The sequence below is a fragment of the Podarcis filfolensis genome (assembly GCF_964270895.1).
Source record: "Podarcis filfolensis genome assembly, chromosome: 1".
Classification (NCBI taxonomy): Eukaryota; Metazoa; Chordata; class Lepidosauria; order Squamata; family Lacertidae; genus Podarcis; species Podarcis filfolensis.
In genome coordinates this window covers 93,171,982-93,192,724 of record NC_139604.1, presented here as the reverse complement: position 1 = coordinate 93,192,724, position 20,743 = coordinate 93,171,982, and the positions used below count along the sequence as shown (strand labels likewise).

The window sequence follows — 20,743 nt, the reverse complement described above, 5'->3', positions numbered from 1 at the left end:
ATGTTTTCTTTATGGGCAGCAAATTCGGATGGGAAGTGGGGGAAAACACCTATTGGCTTCTTTTGTCCATTTCATTATCAAAGGTGGGGTACGGAGAGTGGGGAACATTGTAAAGTGAATCAGTAGGTGCCAAATTCTATTGAGGAACCACGGCCTCATTCAGGATATCCCCTCCCCAGCAGGTTCTGTAATAAGTACATGGGCAAAGCCACCCTGGTGTTCCTCAGATGTTTTGGACTACAACTCCCATCAGTCACAACCAGCATGTGCGGTAGTAAAACACATCTGGAGGGCCCTAGGCTGGTGATGGGTGGGCTAAGCAAACCAGAAGTGAAGATGGATGCAAAGAGCTTACCATTTTCTGAGCCAGTGAAAGCACGTAATATTGAAAGTGGTATTCATGGCTCAAGAGCCAAGCAGAGGAAGGAGTTATAGAAGGCGGGTCAGCAGTCCAGCTCTGCAGCAGATAGTCTGTCACACCCTTCACGTCCAGTATGGAGACATACTGTGTTAAAAAAAGAAAAAAAAGGTAATGTCAGTTCAAAAACACCTGAATCTAGAGGGTGGTAGTCTCCTTTAGCTAGTTTTTTTCTGTCATATAGAAATGCCATTCATATGCTCAGCTACTGCAACATCCTTCTCATTGTCTGCTGGGATAATTGAAAACTGATGGTTTCCCCGAGAGAACAATGCATGCTGTATTCACATTTTAAGAGACATAGGAAAAGAGCCCACTTGTCTGGAAAAGTGATCATTTATGGTTACTGCTCCTTCTTTCTGACCAAGTCTGTCAATTTTACCTGCTCCCATCTGCAGAAGGAGAAAACAAGCTTGCTCCATCTTCCATGTGACAGCCCTTCAGATATTTGAAGATTGCTGTTATGTCATCTCTCAGTCTTCTAGCTAAACATACCCAGCTCCTTCAGTTCCCTCAACCATTCCTCGTAAGGGTTGGTTTCCAGATCCTTTATCATCTCTGTTGCTCTCCTCTGCACTGAGCATACCTGCAAGCTTCCCTGAGATAAGAAACCCTGAACTGGGGTTCAAGACTGGAGGGGGACACAAACACGCTTATAAACCATCTACAGAATTTGCCAAGTCGGGGTGTGTTTTTGCATGCGGTTCACATAGCCTCATGCCTCCTACAGGCTTATAATTTTATAAAATCTGAAGAGGGTTTATATGCCCAAAGGCTAGACTTCAGGCTCTCATATTCCCAAGGGCTAGGCTTTCAGGGCTCACTCAACCAACTCCGGGCTTTATTGCATCTGGTTGCCTGAAACACATAAATGGAACACTGTTACAGTGTCCTGTTTACACTTTCTTCTCAGATGCAGGAAGTGTCCTCTGTTCTCTTTTTTGGAACAGAGCATGTCTCCAACAGAAATGGCTCGAAGAACAGCAGAACAAAACACCAGGAGGGCTCACCTTGCCAACCAGCCCTTTGTGTACGGTGATGATGCTGTCAACAAGCACCAGGAAGGCAGTAAGGAAAGGGAAAGGCGATTTGGAGCCTGCAAGGCTCATTGGGGGTTTGCCCCCAGTGCAGCTCAGAGAAACGATGCTGGGGAGAGATTCTGGTGCTGGAGAGCAGGTTAAAGGATTGCACACAGCAGAGCACAGCCTGTGTGGAAGAGAGAGAGAGAGAGAGAGGTTATACTTCAGAAGGCAAAGACTACTGAGAAAAAAGCAACATTAAAAAAAATCCATGTGTTAAAGTGTTGCCAGCTAAAGAGAGAAATTCAATGGGACAATAGTACCATCAAGGCAAGCATTCCCCACTCCACCCCGCATGCTGTTCTGGGAGTTCTGCTGACCAACCCAGGGCCAATTTGGGATTTGTTTCATGTGCTAGATTTGTCAGACAAAGTGGGACTCTACCCCACAGACCACTCCCAGAGTGCCCTCCTTCACTCCTTGGCTTCTTCAGCTTTGCCATATAGGTGGCTGCAGAAAGCACAATCCTGAACACACAGTGCAACGCTATCCTCTTGAAGAGCAGACAAACTTGCCCTCATTATCTGGAAGCAAGCGCTCCAGAGCCTAACTTCGCACATGATCTATTTGCCAACACCAGCACGTACCTTGATCTGGCCATTAAGTAACACCCTGGCAAGAAGAAGAAGAGGAGTTTGGATTTGATATCCTGCTTTATCACTACCTGAAGGAGTTTCAAAGCAGCTAACATTCTCCTTTCCCTTCCTCTCCCACAATAAACACTCTGTGAGGTGAGTGGGGCTGAGAGACTTCAGAGAAGTGTGACTAGCCCAAGGTCACCCAGCAGCTGCACGTGGAGGAGCGGGGAATCGAACCCGGTTCACCAGATTACGAGTCTACCGCTCTTAACCACTACACCACACTGGCAAGAATAAAGAACCCTCTGCACCAAGGTAAACTAATATTCTGTGCCACAAAGCAGGATTCTGTGACCCGTGTAAATGATGCAGTTTAATGTATGCCCACGTTGCATAATTTACTCTGACTTTATGAGCGAGATCAAAAGACACATAGGGACAGGGGCAGAAGGAAAGAAGACACACAGCCCTGTCCATCCAGCAGAACTGTTTCAGCTGCCCAAAGAATGACAGCACAGCACCACTGCTGCTTGTTGGCTTGCTGCAGCAGCAACAGACGTGGGCACAGATTTTACCTGAGCATTTCCCAGAGGTTCTGCATGACTGACTGGCTGAGGAGAGGCAGCAGCAGCGCTGATGTCAGATGCTCCACTTCCTCTAAGGAGTCAATGGGGTTTACTGATGGCTGAGAGGGGAAACGGGAGGAAAAAGGCGTTTTTGTCAAAACTCTGAAATTAAGCCAACAACATATACAGTCCATGAGTCAGACCTATTGATTTCCTTCCTTTTTAAATTCAAGATGCTGCAGGCACATGATTTTGCCTCATGACATTGTCCAGGACAATGATTTATTATGCCTCCAAACATATTTGCCTAGGGATGTTTTATTAAAGAACTCGAGTACAAGGCAAAAGCACAGCAAGAAGGGGCTTATGTAGTGGTTCTCAAACTCATTGTCTCTTTCCCTGCCTCACAGGAAAATTGCAGGACATCTTGGCAGATCACTTAATAATTATTCTACCTGTTGTAGCAACTGTATGTTGAATGTGCTAGATACTGCATGGTTTTTAGTTGTATTAAAAGAGACCTGCCATTGTCCACCTGAATGAAGCTTGCAACCACTGCTGGTCCATGGACCAGAGTTTGGGAACTCCTGGGCTGGTGTAACTGCCCTAATGCTTCAAGTGGGACAGCTGAAGAGTCTCCTTACAGGCCCTTGCAAATCCAGGACTCTTTAATTCAGCTCCTTGCAAGATAGAGAGATCAATCACTACTTTTCTGTATGGAATTAGAAGTGGGTCAAGGGTGTCAAAATATATTGAACAACTGGCAAGGAGGAAACTGTTCTTTCCTGTTCATGCTCTACAGTTGACTACCACTGTCTCCTTCCCAACAGGAGCTCTTCCTCCTTTCCTGTGCTGTAAGGGAGACATCAAACAAAACAGAGGAATACAGAGATGCACACTGTACTCCTCCTGCTCTAGATAAGCTTTGGGTGAATGGGGAAAGTGCTCAGACACAAGCCTGGTTCACACGTAATGTTAATCCATAGTTTCTTTAGGTTAACAATGGCTTGTTTGAAGACTACCCATTATTTGTTTTCTGGCAACAAACCAGTGCTCAAAAAGGTCCCTGGCACTAGGTTTGAAAACAATACAGAACAAACACATATCTTTATTTGCTTTTTGTACGGTTTCTAAAACTATTTTTGGTTGTTTTTATGGTTTGTAAATTCCCTTGAGACTTGATATGTAGAAGGAGATTCGTAATCCCCCTCCCCCGCATAAACTAATAACATAAAATGAATAAATAAAAGTGAAGCTTATGAACCACAGCTTGTTTAACTATGGTTTGGTGTCAGGTCCAAACCAAGGAGCTGCTTCTGGCCATCCCACCCCAGATGCTCACCAAGCTATACAAGGTATACAAGAACAGCTGGAAAATAAATCAAGTTCTGGAAAAACAGCCCATGGCTTGTTTGCTTATTGGTGAGTTGACTCAAGGCTTGTTGGAAAAGCAATGGGTTAGTGTCATGTGTGAATGCAGCTACAGAATGCATATGTGGCTCTGGCTATGGTCAGGCCTCAAACAATCCAAGTATAATCAATAACAAAATTATTTTCATTTGCTTGGTGATTTCATAAAGAATTTTTGACTGGTAGTTGCTTCAAAAAAGCTCCTGAAGGTCATTTCAACAGGGGCTGAAAACTACTGCTAAATCTTTTCCACTTGATTTGGAAAGTTTCTGACGCTTTTGCCACTCTCCCCATGAACGAGGGAAGAGATATATTAAGCTGATCCTGTCCAGAGTAATCCTAGTAAAGCCAGGTTAACCAAGGTAGGGCCTCCAGATGTTGTTGGACTCCAACTCCCATAAGCCCCAGCCAGGATGTCCAGTGGCCAGGAATGATGGGAACTGTGGTCCAGCAACATGTGGAGGGTACCATGCTTGGCAAATTATAAGACTGAAAGACACTGAAACCAGCTGCAAGGTTCACCTGAATTTACAAAGGAACCCAGAAGACAGGCACCTGTGTCATTTCAGTTAAGACAACTGCACTTCCTTCCCTTGACTGTACTCCAAGCCTTGTCCAGATGGATAGTTGCACTGGGGAATAAAGGATCAACCCAGCAGACAGTTGCAAGAGACACTTCTTTGGTTTTCACAGGCCTCACCTGCTGATTGCAGTGACTGTAATAGGCCGCCATGTAAAGAACATAAGCTGTTGTGAGCGGCTGCAGTGCCTGCCAGATCTCCAGCTGGGTTATTTGTTCAAGGCATACTTTCAGTTGCATTTCAATGATGGGCCTGAAGCCCGATACCTGACTCCAGGTGACTGGTGGAGGTGGAATCTGGCCACCGCCTTCTGGATCACTCCTGAAACAGAAAAGAGAAACCATGAAGGGGAGAGGTAAGCTTCAAACTGCTAATGCCAACTGACTGATCAGCCTAAAAGATGCAGTGACTGTGGAACATGTTTTAGGATGCTTTCATTGTTGTCCGGTTTTACTATTTAACGCTTTGTTGAGAAGTGGTAGATATTCTGAATGAAATAAATGAACAAACTTTACTCATGAGAGTATTGTTTATATCTTGTTTATATTATGTCTATATTGTTTATATTATGTCTACAACTAGATGGCTTCACAAGCAAGCTGAACTGGTGCCTTGCCCTAATCTTATCTATTATTAAATTATTACTACACTTATATCTCAAGGAGTCCACACTGCATACATGGTGCCCCCCCGCCCCCCATTGTATCTTCACAACCCTGGCAGGTAGGTTAGCTGAGAGGTGAAGACCAGACCCATGTCACCCAGTAAACTACATGGATTAATCAGGATTTGAACTCTAACAATATTTACATGCCACCCAATAACTGTTTAATCAGAGCAGACCTACTAAAATGAGTGAACCTAACTTAATCATGATCATTCGTTTCAGTGGGTCTCCTCTCAGTAAAACTAAGCTGAATATCAGATAAGTTCTCCGGGCAACTAACAATAATGGCACTATAAATAAAAATCAGAGAGTAAGTATAACCAAACAACAACAACAACACACCACTCAGTGTATTAGTACAAATGGGGAAAGCAACATAACAGTCATAAGCTCCACTTATGGATGAGAATTGAAATGACCTTGTTCCAAGTAATTGAGAGAGGGGAAACAGGGGAGCAAAAGAAACAAGAATGTGTTATTTCTAAGCAAGGTTTCAGCAGTTGTTTGGCTGGAGAGGATTCATCAAGTTGCAGTTTTAATATTTGTCAATTTTGTGCCATCTGTAATATTTTCACTGATGTTTTGCAAGCTGCCAAGATACTGTGAAACAAGCAGAATATAAATTCATCCATTCATTTATTGTTTTAATTTAAGATAGGAAATGGTCAAGGCCCTTGGCTGATCAAAGATTAAGAGCCGCTTCACACATGCACAGATATCACTTGATTCCTAATTACAGAAACTCATGTGACTGATAATTCTTGGGCTCAATCTAAAGGTGTCCCTTCGGCTCGCAGAAAAGCTTTCAATTCAGATGATGTTACCACAAACAGAAGCGGGGGTTAATTTTCATTGATAACCCCAGCAGGCTGCAGCATCACCTTCCATTCTGTTCTAGAAAGTTCCCCAACCTTCTGGAGCAGATTTACTGAGGGTGCAGGGGGCTGCAAAGGGAAATTGGCAAAAGTCACCTCCCTTCCTCTTTCACTAGCAGAGGCACACAATAGTTTTAAAGCCACTCCACAAGCAAAAGAGAACAATGGGATTCAACCCATTATGTCTGCAGCGATGAGAGTTCCATTTGCGGGATGCAGGACACAAGCCAAATTCACACAGAACAGCTCTCATACTGCAACAGCACTTTTCTCTGATGCTGGACACATTACGCCTCTAGCAAAGTGTTTTTTCCTTAGTTTGCCCCTGCAGCCTACCAGTCCCATATGCTTTCCTTCAAAGTGCTCCCACCCCTGTCACTCTCTCTCATCAGAGCAACCTCTTTCACTGAACCAGGTATTTATTTACACCCACCCAAATAATTATCTTCTCAATCAAATTCACTGCCAACCTCCACTGCTGCAGCACGAACAAATCTCGGGCTTTGCTGGACTCAGCAGTGGATTCCTAGGGAATACCACAACCAATTGCTCTTCAGCAAAGTCTAATTATTTCCTCCCACTCATCCTAAGAAGAGGGAAATGGAAGAAAGGAGATACAGAAATAGGGGACTAAAGCAGGACACACACAGGGAAGACTAGAACTCCTCTTTGAAGGGCAATTAATCTAACAAAACTGCTAGGCTGAAAGAACATTGATGGTCACAACCTTACTTGCCGAAGTGATCAGTTTTTACTGAGGTATCATCACCACCCTTATAAATACCTTCCTCACAACTATAGAAAGCCAGAGAAGCTCTGTCACAATTCTCATCACCAGTCGTGCACAGACAGCTGTTATGAAAAGGACAGAAACTTCAATACCACTTTCAGCCACAGAACAGCAATTTTTTTGTCTCCAGGAAGCTTCCATCATGTTTGGTTATGTGTTGTACTCACTCAAAAGTTTTCAAAGACAAACAGCCTCCGGTAAATGAACCCTACTCCTAGACTCTCTTTGTCTGTATTCTGTATTTTAAAGTGACCATGTCAAGCAGGACACAGAGACAGCTCTTAAGTACAAAAAAATTAAAACATCCATATTTTTCACATTTAAAGCCCGAAAACGACTTTCCAACAATAGTGGTGGTGTTCACTCATTTTTGCACACAAAAGAATGGGTAAATTATCTTCACTTTGCTTCTCATAAAAGTCCCCGGGATTTATTATTTATCTGTACATATTCAACAGCCATCTTATGTTTTAAAAGCCTATAATAATCTCACACCAGAACCACAAGCATGTGGCTATGTCAGGCTGCATATGATATAATTTAGGAAAGCTGCTTTGTAAACAATAGCCTGTTCTCTTCCCCACCCACCCCATCATTTGGAAGGTAACTGGCTCCCCCCCCCCCCATCATTTAAAATCCTTTTCTGCACTTCAAGTGCCACTTTCCCAAAACAAGTGATGAGAATCCTGCACGGCCCATTTGAAAGAAAAACCAGAGAAATTGATTCACCTGTATTTCAGAGAGAGCCAATTCACTAATTGCTAGTTTCTCTTTGTAAGGAAGCACTTAACGGCAGAATTTCAACAAACCCTACATTTAGTGGCAAGTGTTATTTGGGCATTGCAGAAAGCTGACAGTTGATGGCACCCTCGATTCTTAGAAGCAGGAGTGCCACAGCTCTCGTTCAAAATGAAACTTCTCTAAAAACAAGAATAAAGGCAAATAATAAGGTTGCGCTCACAAACCCATTCCCTCGCTCAGTTACCCTTTTGAAAGAACCTGATATTGTGGATGGTTTAGCTTGTGGCTTTGCAAATGCTTCTGCCTGGATGGAATGTCTCTTTGATCTGGGATAACACCTCTTGCTTGCCGGGTACAGGCAAAGTTTACCTCTGACTTTTGCATTGCTGGAATGTAGCAGCCCACAGAGTGTACAGAGTGTACAGAGGCCATTATGTGGAGGAAAAACATCCACACATACAGGCAGGGAATGGTTTTCAAGCAGATAACGCAGCAACCTCGCTGAAGCTACACAGAGCTGAGTCTGCTCAATGTATGAACTGGAATCTGATGGGAACCCTGCATGCAAGGTCCCCCGGCAAATGAAAGGCAGCGTATGACCGTTTGATGGCCTCTGTGAAGGCTGTTCTTTTTTGGGCAGGCTTTTTAAAATCAATGGCTGCTGTATACCACTTCCACACCAATATTTTTGTCCCCCAAATCAGGATGTCAGGAGGGGAGCACTTTCCAGTCCGGTGCTCTGGCGATCGTGTGCAGGGTAGTCCCAGAGCGCCAGACCAGAAGGTGCTCTGGCACTCGTCAACAGGGACACACCAGAGTGCCTTCTGCTCCAGTGTTCTGGCATGAGGATTCACACCAGAGCACTGGACAAAAAAGTGGACTTGTAAAAGGGTAAAAGTATTGGGAAATGATATACAATGAATTGAAAAAAATGGTTTAAAGTACCTTTCCCCAAAAACCCCCGGAGTCCTTTCTGTAGGGGATAATTCAGAGAGAAATTCCCAGGTGTCAAAAAAGATGTATGCTACTACTGTGGCCCATGCTTTGCTAGTCCAAAAACGGAAAACAAGCGAGGTCCCAAGCAAAGAAGAATAGCAACTTAAACTGATGGAATACGCACAGCATGTAGATTTAACATAGTGAATAAGAGAACAAGAAGAACATACATTTAAGGAAGACTGGAAAATGTTTACTGAATATATGGGTGAAAATTGTGTTCATTTAAAAATGCTGGTAGCACTAAGATAAATTCAACAGTGTTTTGATGGATGTAATAATGGATTACTGAATGGTTTAGTTCATGTAAAATATGCAGGGATGTGTGATATGCAAAACGAACCAAGGAAAGAGAAGCAGGGAAGTCACTGATTTAAGGTTGTCTAAATGAATCTTTTGAAATGTAATTTGGAAAAATTTAGTAAAAATTATAAAAAAGGGCACTGGACAAAAAAGAGGACATTTCAGGATCCTAACAGAAGCCATGACTGGCATCTAGGGAACAGCTGGAGAGGGCCAATACCCTCGGATCTTACTTGCGAGTTACCCATAGGCTTTTGCTTGAGATGCTGGACTAGATGGACCTTTGGTGTGATTGTAACTTATGTTACTAAGTTGTTAATTCATCATCTCCCTCATGTTTTAGTTTAGAGCATTATACCTGCTATTTCTTCTCTCCTTTAACTATTATTACTTGCATATTGTTTATAATATTGTAATCTGCCTTGACATCTGCCTTGACATCTTGACAACCTTTACAAGTAAAGAAATAATAAAAAAGCACTCCGCTGAGTGATGCAAACTCATGTTGCTACTGCAGAACGTGCCTTTTTAGAAAACACACACACACACACACACACACACACACACACACACACACGACTGGCAAGAGAAGGTGGCGATACCTGCTAAGCTGGGCTTGCAGTTCTGCCCTGCAACTGGCCGTCTGTGTCACTTGAGTAAGCAGAGTCACCATGGCTGTAGCTCGCTGGACAGAAAGTTCAAATAGAGAGTTGTTCTCCTGAAAACTGCCAGCCAATTGAGCCAGGGATGGGACCATCTTCATTAGCACAGGATAGAGATCCCTGTAAATTGGAGAAAATGTATGAGGTGGCGGGGGGGGGGGGCGGAAATCACAGGACATTGACTCATTGTTACAAATAATTTGTTTACTCCCAGCACAATCCAAAATCCCGTAAGACTTTGTGACTGACCCATATTCTGCAGAGAAAAGGCTTTCTGCTTCTCAAAGCGTTTGATAAAATGAACCAAAAGTTCATTTTTTAAAAGCAGGAAAAGTTAAAGCTTGAACAGAAATGAGGATTTTCCTATGCAACCGAAAGACATCATTTCAACCTTACTTACATTGTTAACATCTTTCTCAGTAAAGATAAGAGAATTAACATCTTACATGGTCATGGCAGGCAGAACTGCCTATATGCCAAAATTTGAAGATGTAAAACAAGGCAACTTTGCAGAAAAGAGTATCACTCATTACCAATTTACTTTGGTTGCTGGTTTGAATACAGCTGTTTAGGGATCAGTTCTTGTGGCAATGATCAGCTGCACCTAGTGTCACTCACTGATACAAAACTAGCATTTGAGCATACATAACCATTACAAAGTGGACCCATTCTGGTTTGTGAAAACCAGTCTGGAGAACTGGATTTTCTGCTGGCCCAGAGGCGTCAACACCTCTCCCTGCTAATGAGCGGCCTCAAATTTGCAAGCCTCAGATACGGGCCTCGCTAACAAGCCCAGTGACTGAGCCCACAGATACCTCACCTCAATTCCAACCTCCTTCATTCAGGGGATGTTGCAGAAAAGGAGGCTAAGAGACCATTTCAGAGACAGTCATTATTTGCTTCCTAGATTCTTGTCAAACTGGTAACTCTGTGGATTGGTGTGTTTTTCCCGCTTGTTAGCCATCCTGGTTTAGAGATTAATAGGGGCAAAAAAACCCTATTGATCTTCTCAGATGTGGCCTTCTAATGTTCTTGATGACATGGGAGAGATATACCTCTCTCCTGCCAAGTCGCTGCTGCAGTTTATGCAAGCTCCTTCATCTCCTGCCTACTGCAAAAGAAAGAATGCAATACGCAGGTGGAGAAGGGAATGGCAAATCAACCACTATGGTGAGCCATCACTATGGTTCACACTAAAACTGGCTCTGCCAGTGCAATTGCACCAAACTCAACCACAGTGATGGTGAGCAGAGGTTTCCTATGCTGCAGCTGGGCAAAGGTTTTTCTTTTTTGGCAGGTAGGGAGAAACCCCAGAAGATGTGCCTTATTCTGAAAACACACCCAAAGAGATCACAGGCCTGACCGTAGCCGGTGGCCACAGCCCACAAGCGGAAAGCTTCAGTGTTCATCCTTATGGCTTCCTCTATCCTCAGGGGAAGGTCTTTGGGATCTTCAGCTACGAAGCGACCCAGCCGACTCTTCAGTTCGAACTTATTAAGCTGTGAATAATAAGCAGACAGCAGAGTAAGATGCAGGACCTTAGGGGAGAGTAACCCATGCGGACATCCGAGGAGGAACACCTAATGATAGCCACTGGAGGAGAGGGCTTTAAAATGGGATTGGGCAAGTCCATTAGGGATAGAACTGTCAATGGCTGGTGACCATGATGGTTAAATCCACAATCACATGCACTGAACTACGGAACACCAGTTGCTAGCATCCCTTACTTGTGGACTTTCTGCGTGCAACTGGTTGGCTGCTATGGGAAGTGTGCTAGGCAAGATGGACCATTGGGAGTGACTCAGCCGGTCTCATGCCCAATAGCAGATGGCTTGGTGTGGCGGCGGCAGCCACATGACCTCCAGTCAGTCCTATTGCTGCTACTTACTGGGAAGCAGAAGAGGAGGGAGGAGAGGAGGTGGGGAGGCTGGCACAGTGCAAACACACCAGACTGGCTCTGCCAGTGCAATTGCACCACACCCAAACTTGTCACCACCTTGTCCTGCCACCTCTGCATTTCAGTAAGCAGCAATGACACAACGGAACAAGGTCAGGTGAGTGGCGCTACCCTACCACCCGACCTCCTGCCACTGCTTCTACCCTTTCTTAAAGTTTTATGGAAATCAATGGAAGCAGCGTTAAAAATGAGCACTCCTTTTCTTCTTACTTCCCATGGCACTTCCTTGGCGCTGAACCTTCCCATCTCAGCGCCTGTCCTTCATCCACTTTCCCCTTGCCCTCTGCAACCAAAGTACTTCTTACACCTTCCCCTACCTTACCTCCACATAAAAGTTCTTTAGAAAATCTGAATTCCAAGCATTACTTATTTCAAGCACATGATTTGTTTCCATTGTACCAAAAATTGATGTGTGTATGTGTGTCTTTTTGGATCTATAGAGAATGCCAACAGACCGGTCAGCCATCTCTGGGGAAATTGAGTACAATACAATAATCTTTATTGTCATTGTCCCATACAGAACAATGAAACTGAAAAAATCTACACCAGACATTCAAAATTATTATTATTATTATTATTATTATTATTATTATTATTATTATTAATACCCCGCCCATCTGGCTGGGTTTCCCCAACCACTCTGGGCGGCTTCCAACAGAACACTAAAATACAATAACCTATTAAACATTAAAAGCTTCCCTAAACAGGGCTGCCTTCAGATGTCTTCTAAAAGTTTGCTAGTTATTTTTCTCTTTGACATCTGGTGGGAGGGCGTTCCACAGGGCAGGTGCCACTACCCACAAGCCTGCTATCCCAGCTATCCCAGCCTGGATAGCCCCTAAAAACTCTGATACCCCATAATTGAATATAATATACTCACATAAAGACTACCTTACACTGCGTTTAAAACCAAAATTGCATTTGGATAGAAACTGTTTCTCAGGCAGCTCAGTAACCAGGCTTCTTCTTCTTTTTGTCTCAACCATCTTTTGAACTTCTGCCCCCCAGTTTAAATAGCTTAAGTGGAGAGGCCCTTACCAGCCTGGCAGCCACATTCCTCCCTCCAGATGCCAAGACTCTCATTAGCTTCATGGCAGTGGCGCATGGAACTCCATGCAGGCTTGTGAGCAACTGCCCAGGTTCAGCTACTCTTGGATTCCACTGGGTGGGGAGGAATTCTCTGATGACCATCTCAACTAGGCGAGGGCAATCCAGAATCTGCAAAACAGACATTTAAGAGAGAATATTTAAGAGCAGCACAAAGCCACTTATTTGTCAGTGCAGCAATGTAAAAAAGTTTACCATCTGGCCAAGTATATCAAAGGAATCTGAAATATTCCCAAATGATCTCTATTCTTCCACCTCAACTGGCATCTTCTCTGACCCAGAGAACACACACACAGGTACCTACCCGACTGCATGCTTCAGTAGAGTGCCTTCCTATGCGCGTTAGGATGTCTAGACTCTCCAGGACTACCAAAGGCACAGGTCGCATTACTTCCAGAATGTATCTCATGCGCTGAAGAATCTTGGTCTTTAGCAGTCCCTTGGAGATAATAATAAGATTTTGTAAGTCTAATACAAAAGCCCCAATTATGGCTCAGCAAACTTCCACTTCAGCCTATGAATCTGTAACAGATTATGTATGTTTTTTGTGTGTTTTTTTACACAGATACTGCTTTATTGACAATGTTCTGGAAGTGACTAGAGGTTTTACCTTTATGGCATCATATTGTGCCACTTCTGGATCTGGTTTGTTTTCATCCTTTGGTCTTTTCCCCGGTGCCTTCTGGGTTGGAGCTTGTCCCTCATTCTCATCTTCCTCCTCCATCTCCTCCTCTTCGCCCTCGTTCGGGATAAAAGGGTAGACAGTGATACCCTGGTACCATGAAAATGTCTTGTCCAGATACTCCTGCAAGGAAATGAAAAACAAGAAGCTAGTTCTTGCTGAACAGCTGTCGAAAAAGGAGGAGGGGATGCTCTCATGTCCACTCCTAGGCATCTTTGATAGCAAGGCTTGGAAAGAGCCCTTCCAGAGAAATTACTGGAATAAATGGTGTGAGAGGCAGCACTGGGATTTGAGAAACCATAGTTCAAATGCCCACTTAGCCAGTCACTGCCCCTCAGCCTAACCTACCTCACAGGGCGGCTGCAAGGATAAAATGAAGAGGAGAGAAGTGTGTGAACCACCTTCAGCTTCCTGGATTAAAGGTAGGACATGAATATAATAATAAACTATAACAAACAAATATTCACAATAAGTTCTAAAGGCATGGACCCAGAATTGTTCTTCTGGAAACATAAAACACAAAGGATCCATTTAATGCCCAAGGAGGGAGCTGCCTCATGCAGAGTCAGGACACTGGTCCATCTAACTCAGTAGTGTCTCTCACCAGAGGATTGGAGCCTCAGGCTCAGGGGCCAAATGTAGCTCTTCATGCCTCTTTTTCTGGCCCTTGGAACTCAGCCCCTAGGTCTTACCCCTCATCAGCCCTGTTCCATACTCTCCTTAAATGCTTTTTGCCTGGCTGGAATGTGTCCTTCAACTATGATAACGCCCCTTGCTTGCCTGGATAGCAAAGTTGGAGAAAAATGTGTGGATCGCTGGAATGTGGTCTGCTGACACAAAGCTAAGAGCCACATCAATTGCTCTATCCACTTTCTGTCTCTGGCGCCATCCACCAGTGGTATGGCACACTACAAGGAGATGTGGCCACACTTGGGAGTGGCTCTGCATGATTTCAGGCAAGAGTGTTTCCCAGCCCTGCCTGGAGATTGAACCTGGGACCTTCTGCATGCAAAGCAGTTGCCCCACCACTGAGCGGAAGGGAGCAGAAGCCCTTAATAACACGGAGATCTATCCCTACTGATACCAACACTCAAAATTATTTTACATGGATTCTTGGGTTCTACAGATAGACACCTCATCATCTGGAGAGACAAGCAGCGCATGGAGGGCGTGGACAGTGGCTGCAACGACATTATCCACTGGGTCATCCAAGGAGAAGCGGAGCAAAAAGAGGAAACCAGCGTCAAGCAGCACACGCAGGACACTTCCTTTCAGCGAGGAGGCAAACTCCCCTGCCTTGGCCTGAAAACACACACCACAACAACAAAGGTTAAAAAGAGAGAGAGAGGGGGGGGGGGGGAGTTGTTTTTAGAAGGCAGCCACCAATGTTGAACAGGGACGCTTTCCCAGAAGTCCTTAGACTGGAAACTGATGGAAGCAAATCCATTCCACTTCTTCCACTTCAAATCATGACATTTTCTCTTTTTTTATGATGAAGATTGATATCTTTTGCATTCTTATCCTCTGGCAAAATGCACACAGCTATAAGGCAACTGAGTTTCTCCCTAGGGCTCCACAAATGAGATCACTAAATACACCATGGGCAGCTGCATCTCTGGCCTCGAGGGGGAATGTTCTTCCCTTGGAATTCTGCCAAGGTGTGGTCATCTCTCTTGTCTCTGACGTTTGCCCTGTGCTTTGGAGGCCTTGTGAGTGCTTCCAAAGCACAATAATGAAATCAGGCCCCTCCACTCCCACCCGCACATCCTCCATGCATTCCACAAACAATGATGGTCTACCAGTGGGGACTAAGCCAGCCAAGATCTGTAGATTCTGGCTTATATCAATATACAATTATGGCCAATTTCTGCCAGACTTCATAACCTTTTCTCGTTGCTTTAAAGCACTTAAGAGCCTAATTTGGCTGTTCCCAATAGCCAACGTATTCAACTAAACCACAAATTAATACAATGCGGCAGATTTTTCTGAAACTTCACCATTAGCAGATTTGGCAGTCGCTAGTGAATTAAACTGCTAGCTGCCTTTTGTTTCCCTTAACTGAGAGCCAATTCCTATGCATGTTTATTCAGAAACAATCCACACTAGGTTTTAGTGGTGCTTGTTCCCAGGTAAATGTGCAAAAGAACATCACTCAAACCTTTCAGGTTAGATAATAACATGATAACAGCATCAGAAGACTAGTAAGATTTCAGTCTAGTCACCAAATATATGGAGAGATCCAAATAATGTTTTATTTACTCATTAAGGAGGTAGGAACCTTCAAAAATGTTTTAATACGGCCTTCCCCAGGCTGACTCCCTCCAGCTTTGCTGCTAAACTCCAACTTCCATCAGGTCTTAGCAGCACAGCTAGTGGTCAGTCTTAAAGCAACATCTGGAGGTGTCAGGCTGGGGAAGGCTGTTTTGATCACTGACCCATCTAATAAGAAATGTCACAGTGGGAAGCTTTCTGTTGGAGCACCGTGGTCATTCTTCAACTTTGCAAAAATGACCACTTCAGAGCAAACCCTGTGGATGTACTTGCATGTCACCAAACTGTCTTAATTTAGAGATTCCCTAGGGCCAATTAAAAGGTGAACAAGATCAGAAACCAAAAAGCACATTGGTGATTTGGTATATGTGGAGATGGTTTTTGCGGCATCAGAAGAAACCTGGCCACCCCGTTTCTCTCTTGTCACCCCTACAAAGGTTAACTCACCTTCTGGACAATGTGACCAAGCACCTGCAAAGCCAGAGTCCTTTGCTGAATGACCTGGCTGCGAGACAAGTGGAAGAGCTCTTGGAGCGAGTAGCCAGCCCTCTAGCATAAAAATAAAACATCCAGACATTAGGGTATCTATCATTGTGTTATGTTGCATACTACTGAAGAGACACCATCCTTTCACCTGAACAGACTCCGAAAGAAGCAAGGAAGTCAACAGGACTGTCCTCTGCCAATTGCACCACACAATCCAGGTAATAGTGCAATACATGCAGAGAGCAGGGGCAACAAGGTGCCTGTGCTAAGCTTTAGATGAGTCAAGCATGCAAGACACATCAAACGCTACAAAGAAAGCATGGGGAAATATTCCAAGGTCGCTGAGCACCAACCTGATGGAGGTTATAGTAGGAGTCACCCTTTTTTATAAAGCTCCATTAGGCTCTAAGCAAAACACCAAAAACTGAGCCTTCCCAGAAGAAACACTCATTGGAATGCTACACTACACTATCCAATAGTCTGGGATCTACTGTTCAATAAGTTACTGCTACTCAAGAGGAGGGTGAGGGAATTTCCCATCCTCGTATGTGATAAGAAAAAGAAATCTTGCTCCCAGTAGCAATCTTATTTCACAGTAATTAATTCTCTGCTTCTTCCATTTTTAAAAGCATGAAAGCACTTTAGATGCCTTCAACTGAGAATCATTATTGGTCAGACCACCTAGCCCAGGACTATCTAAGAAGGAAAGACAGGAAAGAGGGTCAAACATGCAATGAGATCACAAGCATGTTCTTGCGTTCAAGGCTGTTCTCCCCTTACTTCTGCTTCCTCTCCGTGGTGGTGTAGGCCCAGATGTGTGGGGAGGTCTTTATCTGGGGGAATAAGTTCTCCCTTCAGATTGAAGCGTGCCTGCATTGCCTATTGGAGAAAGAACCAAATAAAATTATAACCCTTATTGCCTACTGTGTCATTCAGCTATTCTACCAATTTAGCTGCTCACACTTAGTAGGATCTAAATCTCTTAACTACCCAAGCCAACTTTTACCATTTTTTGCTGACAACATGTTCTAGGGAAGGGGACCTCCGGCCTAGGGACCAAATGTGGTCCTCCAGGTCTCTCTGTCTGGTAGGGTTAGAAACTAGTAGATATAAAATAACCACTAAATGACACCTTGAACCTAGGTTATGGCCGCCACAATGGACTGTCTAGGTGCCATTTTCTTTTACAGAGAAATTATTATTATCATTATCATCTCTGTATTGCTTTATATTTTAAAGAAAAAATGTCTCAAAACGGATTCCAACACATTAAAACATCAAATAAAACAATACCGGATTAAACAGCGACAAGACATCTCCACAGATCAGTCAGCTGGCTGCCACGCAGCAGTGTCTTTTGATGCTGGGATATTTTGGGGGGCGGGCAGCAGAAACTGCTGCTGTACACCAGCCAGATGGAGAAGATGTTAGTTGCCAAACCTAATGACAAGCAATCTTCACATGGTCACAATTGGACCCTCACCTGGTGCCTGGGCAATTTCAAACACTGTTGTCTGGCCTTTGGGATTCTCTGTAGGCCAAATAGCCTCTCCCAGGCCACACCCTCCTTGAGAGCTTCTGCCTGGCTAGAGTGTCTCCTTAAACTGAGATAATGCCTCTTGCTTGCTTGGAAGGAGGATGGAAAGTGGGTGGTGGGTGGGAGTAGAAACAGCTTTTTCATGGCTGGAGTGTAATGTACTGTTACCAAGGCAAGAGTCACACCCATTGCTCTTTTGCTTCTGCCCCCTACTGGGATGCAGCCTGCCGCCCCCCCTCCCCCCGAAGGTTCCCATAAAGGAAGGCAGCCCTCAGGCTGAAAAAGGTTACCTACCAATTTTCTAGGGGGAAGATAATCTGAAAGCAAGAAAGAAGGGACTGTGTTTTATTCTCCTGACCTTTTTGGTTTTCTTCTGCCGAGGTTCAGGGAGGTCCTTCAACCACTGCAGCTTCTCTAACTCCACAGTGTCCATGTGGAGCCACTCTTTCTGAGGCTTCACTGGAAGGTCACCACCTTTTGGGAAAGGCAAAGGCAGACATTGTTATTCTTGAGCGTCAAAGCAGAACATGCATCACTTTCATTGTCAACATTTGTGGCTCTGAAGAAGTGCATCAAATACTGCTTTTATGACACTACAAGGGGAAGGGAAAAAAGCTCAGAGACTGACTCATCATTGATACATAAACATCAAAGGTCCACCAACAGTTTAATCTTCCATAAGATCCGGAGAAGGAAAGTGGATGGCGCCGTTAATAAAATTTGCAGATGAAATGAAGATGAGCTGAATATCAACTTGGACGTGGAGTGAATACAATCAGATTAGAAAATCAAGAGCACTGAATAACATGAGGCTAATGATTTAAACTGCACTCCAACAACCCTAAGAAAAGGGTCTCAAAATAAAGATACTGAGGAGAGAAAACCGATAATATTGGAAAGTAAAAGTCTTGAAAGGCAAGTTCAGAGGGCTCCATTATTGCCGTCTCACGAGCGATAATGTTTAGAATTCTGGGTCTTCACAAAGAGCCAGTGAGAAATTGAAAGGGGGAAAAAATCAACTAATTATACATTTTGGCTCTGCAGCAACAACTGAATAGGAGGACTCTGAGCATAGCCAATAAGTTTTTTAATGGTTGGAACATCAAGAAGATCAATTATTTAGCATTATAGACTAGGCAGCAATGGAAGGAACAATTAGCACCTTGACAACCTCTTGAGATAAATCTACTGAGTTAACTCTGGAATGTTGTTCTAGGACAACGGGGCTTACAATTAGTAATGGAGTAAGCATCCAAATCAAGTTAAACAAAGTTCTAGTAAAATTACAGTAACAGCTTATTTTCAACCATTACCTATTGCTTATCTTTGGACTACAGTGGTACCTCGGGTTACATACGCTTCAGGTTACAGACTCCGCTAACCCAGAAATAGAGTCCATTCTTAACCTGAAACTGTTCTTAACCTGAAGCACCACTTTAGCTAATGGGGCCTCCCATTGCCGCCGCCCCACCAGAGCACGATTTCTGTTTTCATCCTGAAGCAAAGTTCTTAACCCGAGGTACTATTTCTGGGTTAGCAGAGTCTGTAACCTGAAGCACCTGTAACCTGAAGCGCCTGTAACCCGAGGTACCATCGTACATTCATTTTATACTTTTTCAAGAAATGCTGGAATGAAGAACAAACACACCAGTGGGGTGGGTGTGAAGCAGGAAGAAGCAGAAGAGTCTTCTGGTATTTGTTTTTCCCCTCTCCATTAATCACTAAATGGAGAAGGCGGATTAAACCATGATCTGAATCAAATTAGTAATGTGTACCACCAGACACTAGCATTGCAATCTTGTCAACAGTGGGGGGAAGACTGTTATGTATTCTAGGGTTATCAGCAGATTGTTGAACTGATGAGAAACCCCTTTAGAGAAACACAACCTGGCAGCCCGGATGGTGAATGTGCACTGAACCTTTCCAAGCTTATGTTTTGTTTTTCAGAATTGGGCGTGCAACATATAGTCAGCCTATAGTGCCATTTCCTGCATCTTGGCTCTGCCCTGCACACTGTTTTACAAGCACAGCCCCCACCAAGCCAAATCACTGCATCTGCTAAAGTTCTGGCTCTCTGGTACTCGGATTCAGCCACAGATTCATCGGCACCATGACAGCATAAAGCAGAGTAGGAGGAAGGTGTTGCAGAGAAATGCCTCCTACATACATTAACTGGAGAAGATTACAGAGGCTTTTGCCAGGCTCCCTCACATGCACCATTACGTCTTCTGGGACGCATGGCATAGAGTGCTGTGGAACTTGCTGAAACCCTGCTCAACAACAGAGGTCCTTGGGCAAGTGTAATAAACCTATTGCACTATTTGCTGTGTGGCTAAAATGTTACTAGCCCTCGGAAGAAGGTGCAGATATCACCCCAGGCTTCCAAGCTTCCCTGTCCTGTGTTCAAGTGCAGCTACAAGGAGATCAGAAGCCTTAGCTCCTGCTTAGCTTCAGTTTAGTGTTTAGTTTGTCATTTGAGCCCCAAACTTTGGCTCATTTTTACTCACCTCATCAGTTACCTGTCTATTCTAAGCGGCTGTAGTTCTCCAGGGTCTCAGACAGAGAGTGTTTTCAATTGCTTGCAAGCCTTTTACCTGACAAGACAGCCAGGAATGAAACCTGGGATAGTCTGCATGTGAAGCAGCACTGGGCAATATATCAATACAGTGGTACCTCAGGTTACATACGTTTCAGGTTACATACTCCGCTAACCCAGAAATAGTACCTCGGGTTAAGAACTTTGCTTCAGGATAAGAACAGAAATCGTGCTCCGGCGGCAGGAGGCCCCATTAGCTAAAATGGTACCTCAGGTTAAGAACAGTTTCAGGTTAAGAACGAACCTCCGGAACGAATTAAGTACTTAACCTGAGGTACCACTGTATATCGCTCAGGACCGGTATTGAGACGACAGCTTCACTCGGTGGTATATCGGTGGTGAAACCACCATTGCACTCTGCCCTGGCAGAGGGAGAAACAAGTTGGATCGGTAAGTTGCCAATACAGCTTGTTCCTCCCTCTGCTTCTTTGAACTGCTTGG

The 20,743-nt window shown here is 44.2% G+C and overlaps 1 protein-coding gene and 1 long non-coding RNA gene across 6 annotated transcripts in view; one reads left to right on the top strand and one right to left on the bottom strand.

Moving 5' to 3' along the window:
- Nucleotides 1-20,743, top strand: part of LOC310766305 — an 818,379-nt gene that overhangs the window by 402,515 nt on the left and 395,121 nt on the right. The window lies entirely within an intron of this gene.
- RPAP1 (RNA polymerase II associated protein 1) overlaps nt 1-20,743 on the bottom strand; it is a 45,888-nt gene that overhangs the window by 7,541 nt on the left and 17,604 nt on the right. For 4 of the 5 annotated variants that reach the window (XM_083610251.1, XM_083610252.1, XM_083610250.1 and 1 more), the window contains 13 exons: nt 18,065-18,180; nt 16,950-17,048; nt 16,131-16,232; nt 14,547-14,714; nt 13,341-13,535; nt 13,035-13,169; nt 12,662-12,841; nt 11,008-11,165; nt 9,607-9,786; nt 4,752-4,953; nt 2,651-2,760; nt 1,429-1,624; nt 356-505 (listed from right to left, as the gene is read on the bottom strand). In XM_083610251.1, the coding sequence (XP_083466377.1) occupies nt 356-505; nt 1,429-1,624; nt 2,651-2,760; nt 4,752-4,953; nt 9,607-9,786; nt 11,008-11,165; nt 12,662-12,841; nt 13,035-13,169; nt 13,341-13,535; nt 14,547-14,714; nt 16,131-16,232; nt 16,950-17,048; nt 18,065-18,180 (1,991 nt within the window). The remainder of the gene's footprint in view (nt 1-355; nt 506-1,428; nt 1,625-2,650; nt 2,761-4,751; nt 4,954-9,606; nt 9,787-11,007; nt 11,166-12,661; nt 12,842-13,034; nt 13,170-13,340; nt 13,536-14,546; nt 14,715-16,130; nt 16,233-16,949; nt 17,049-18,064; nt 18,181-20,743) is intronic. The other variant, XM_083610254.1, reaches the window with a different exon arrangement.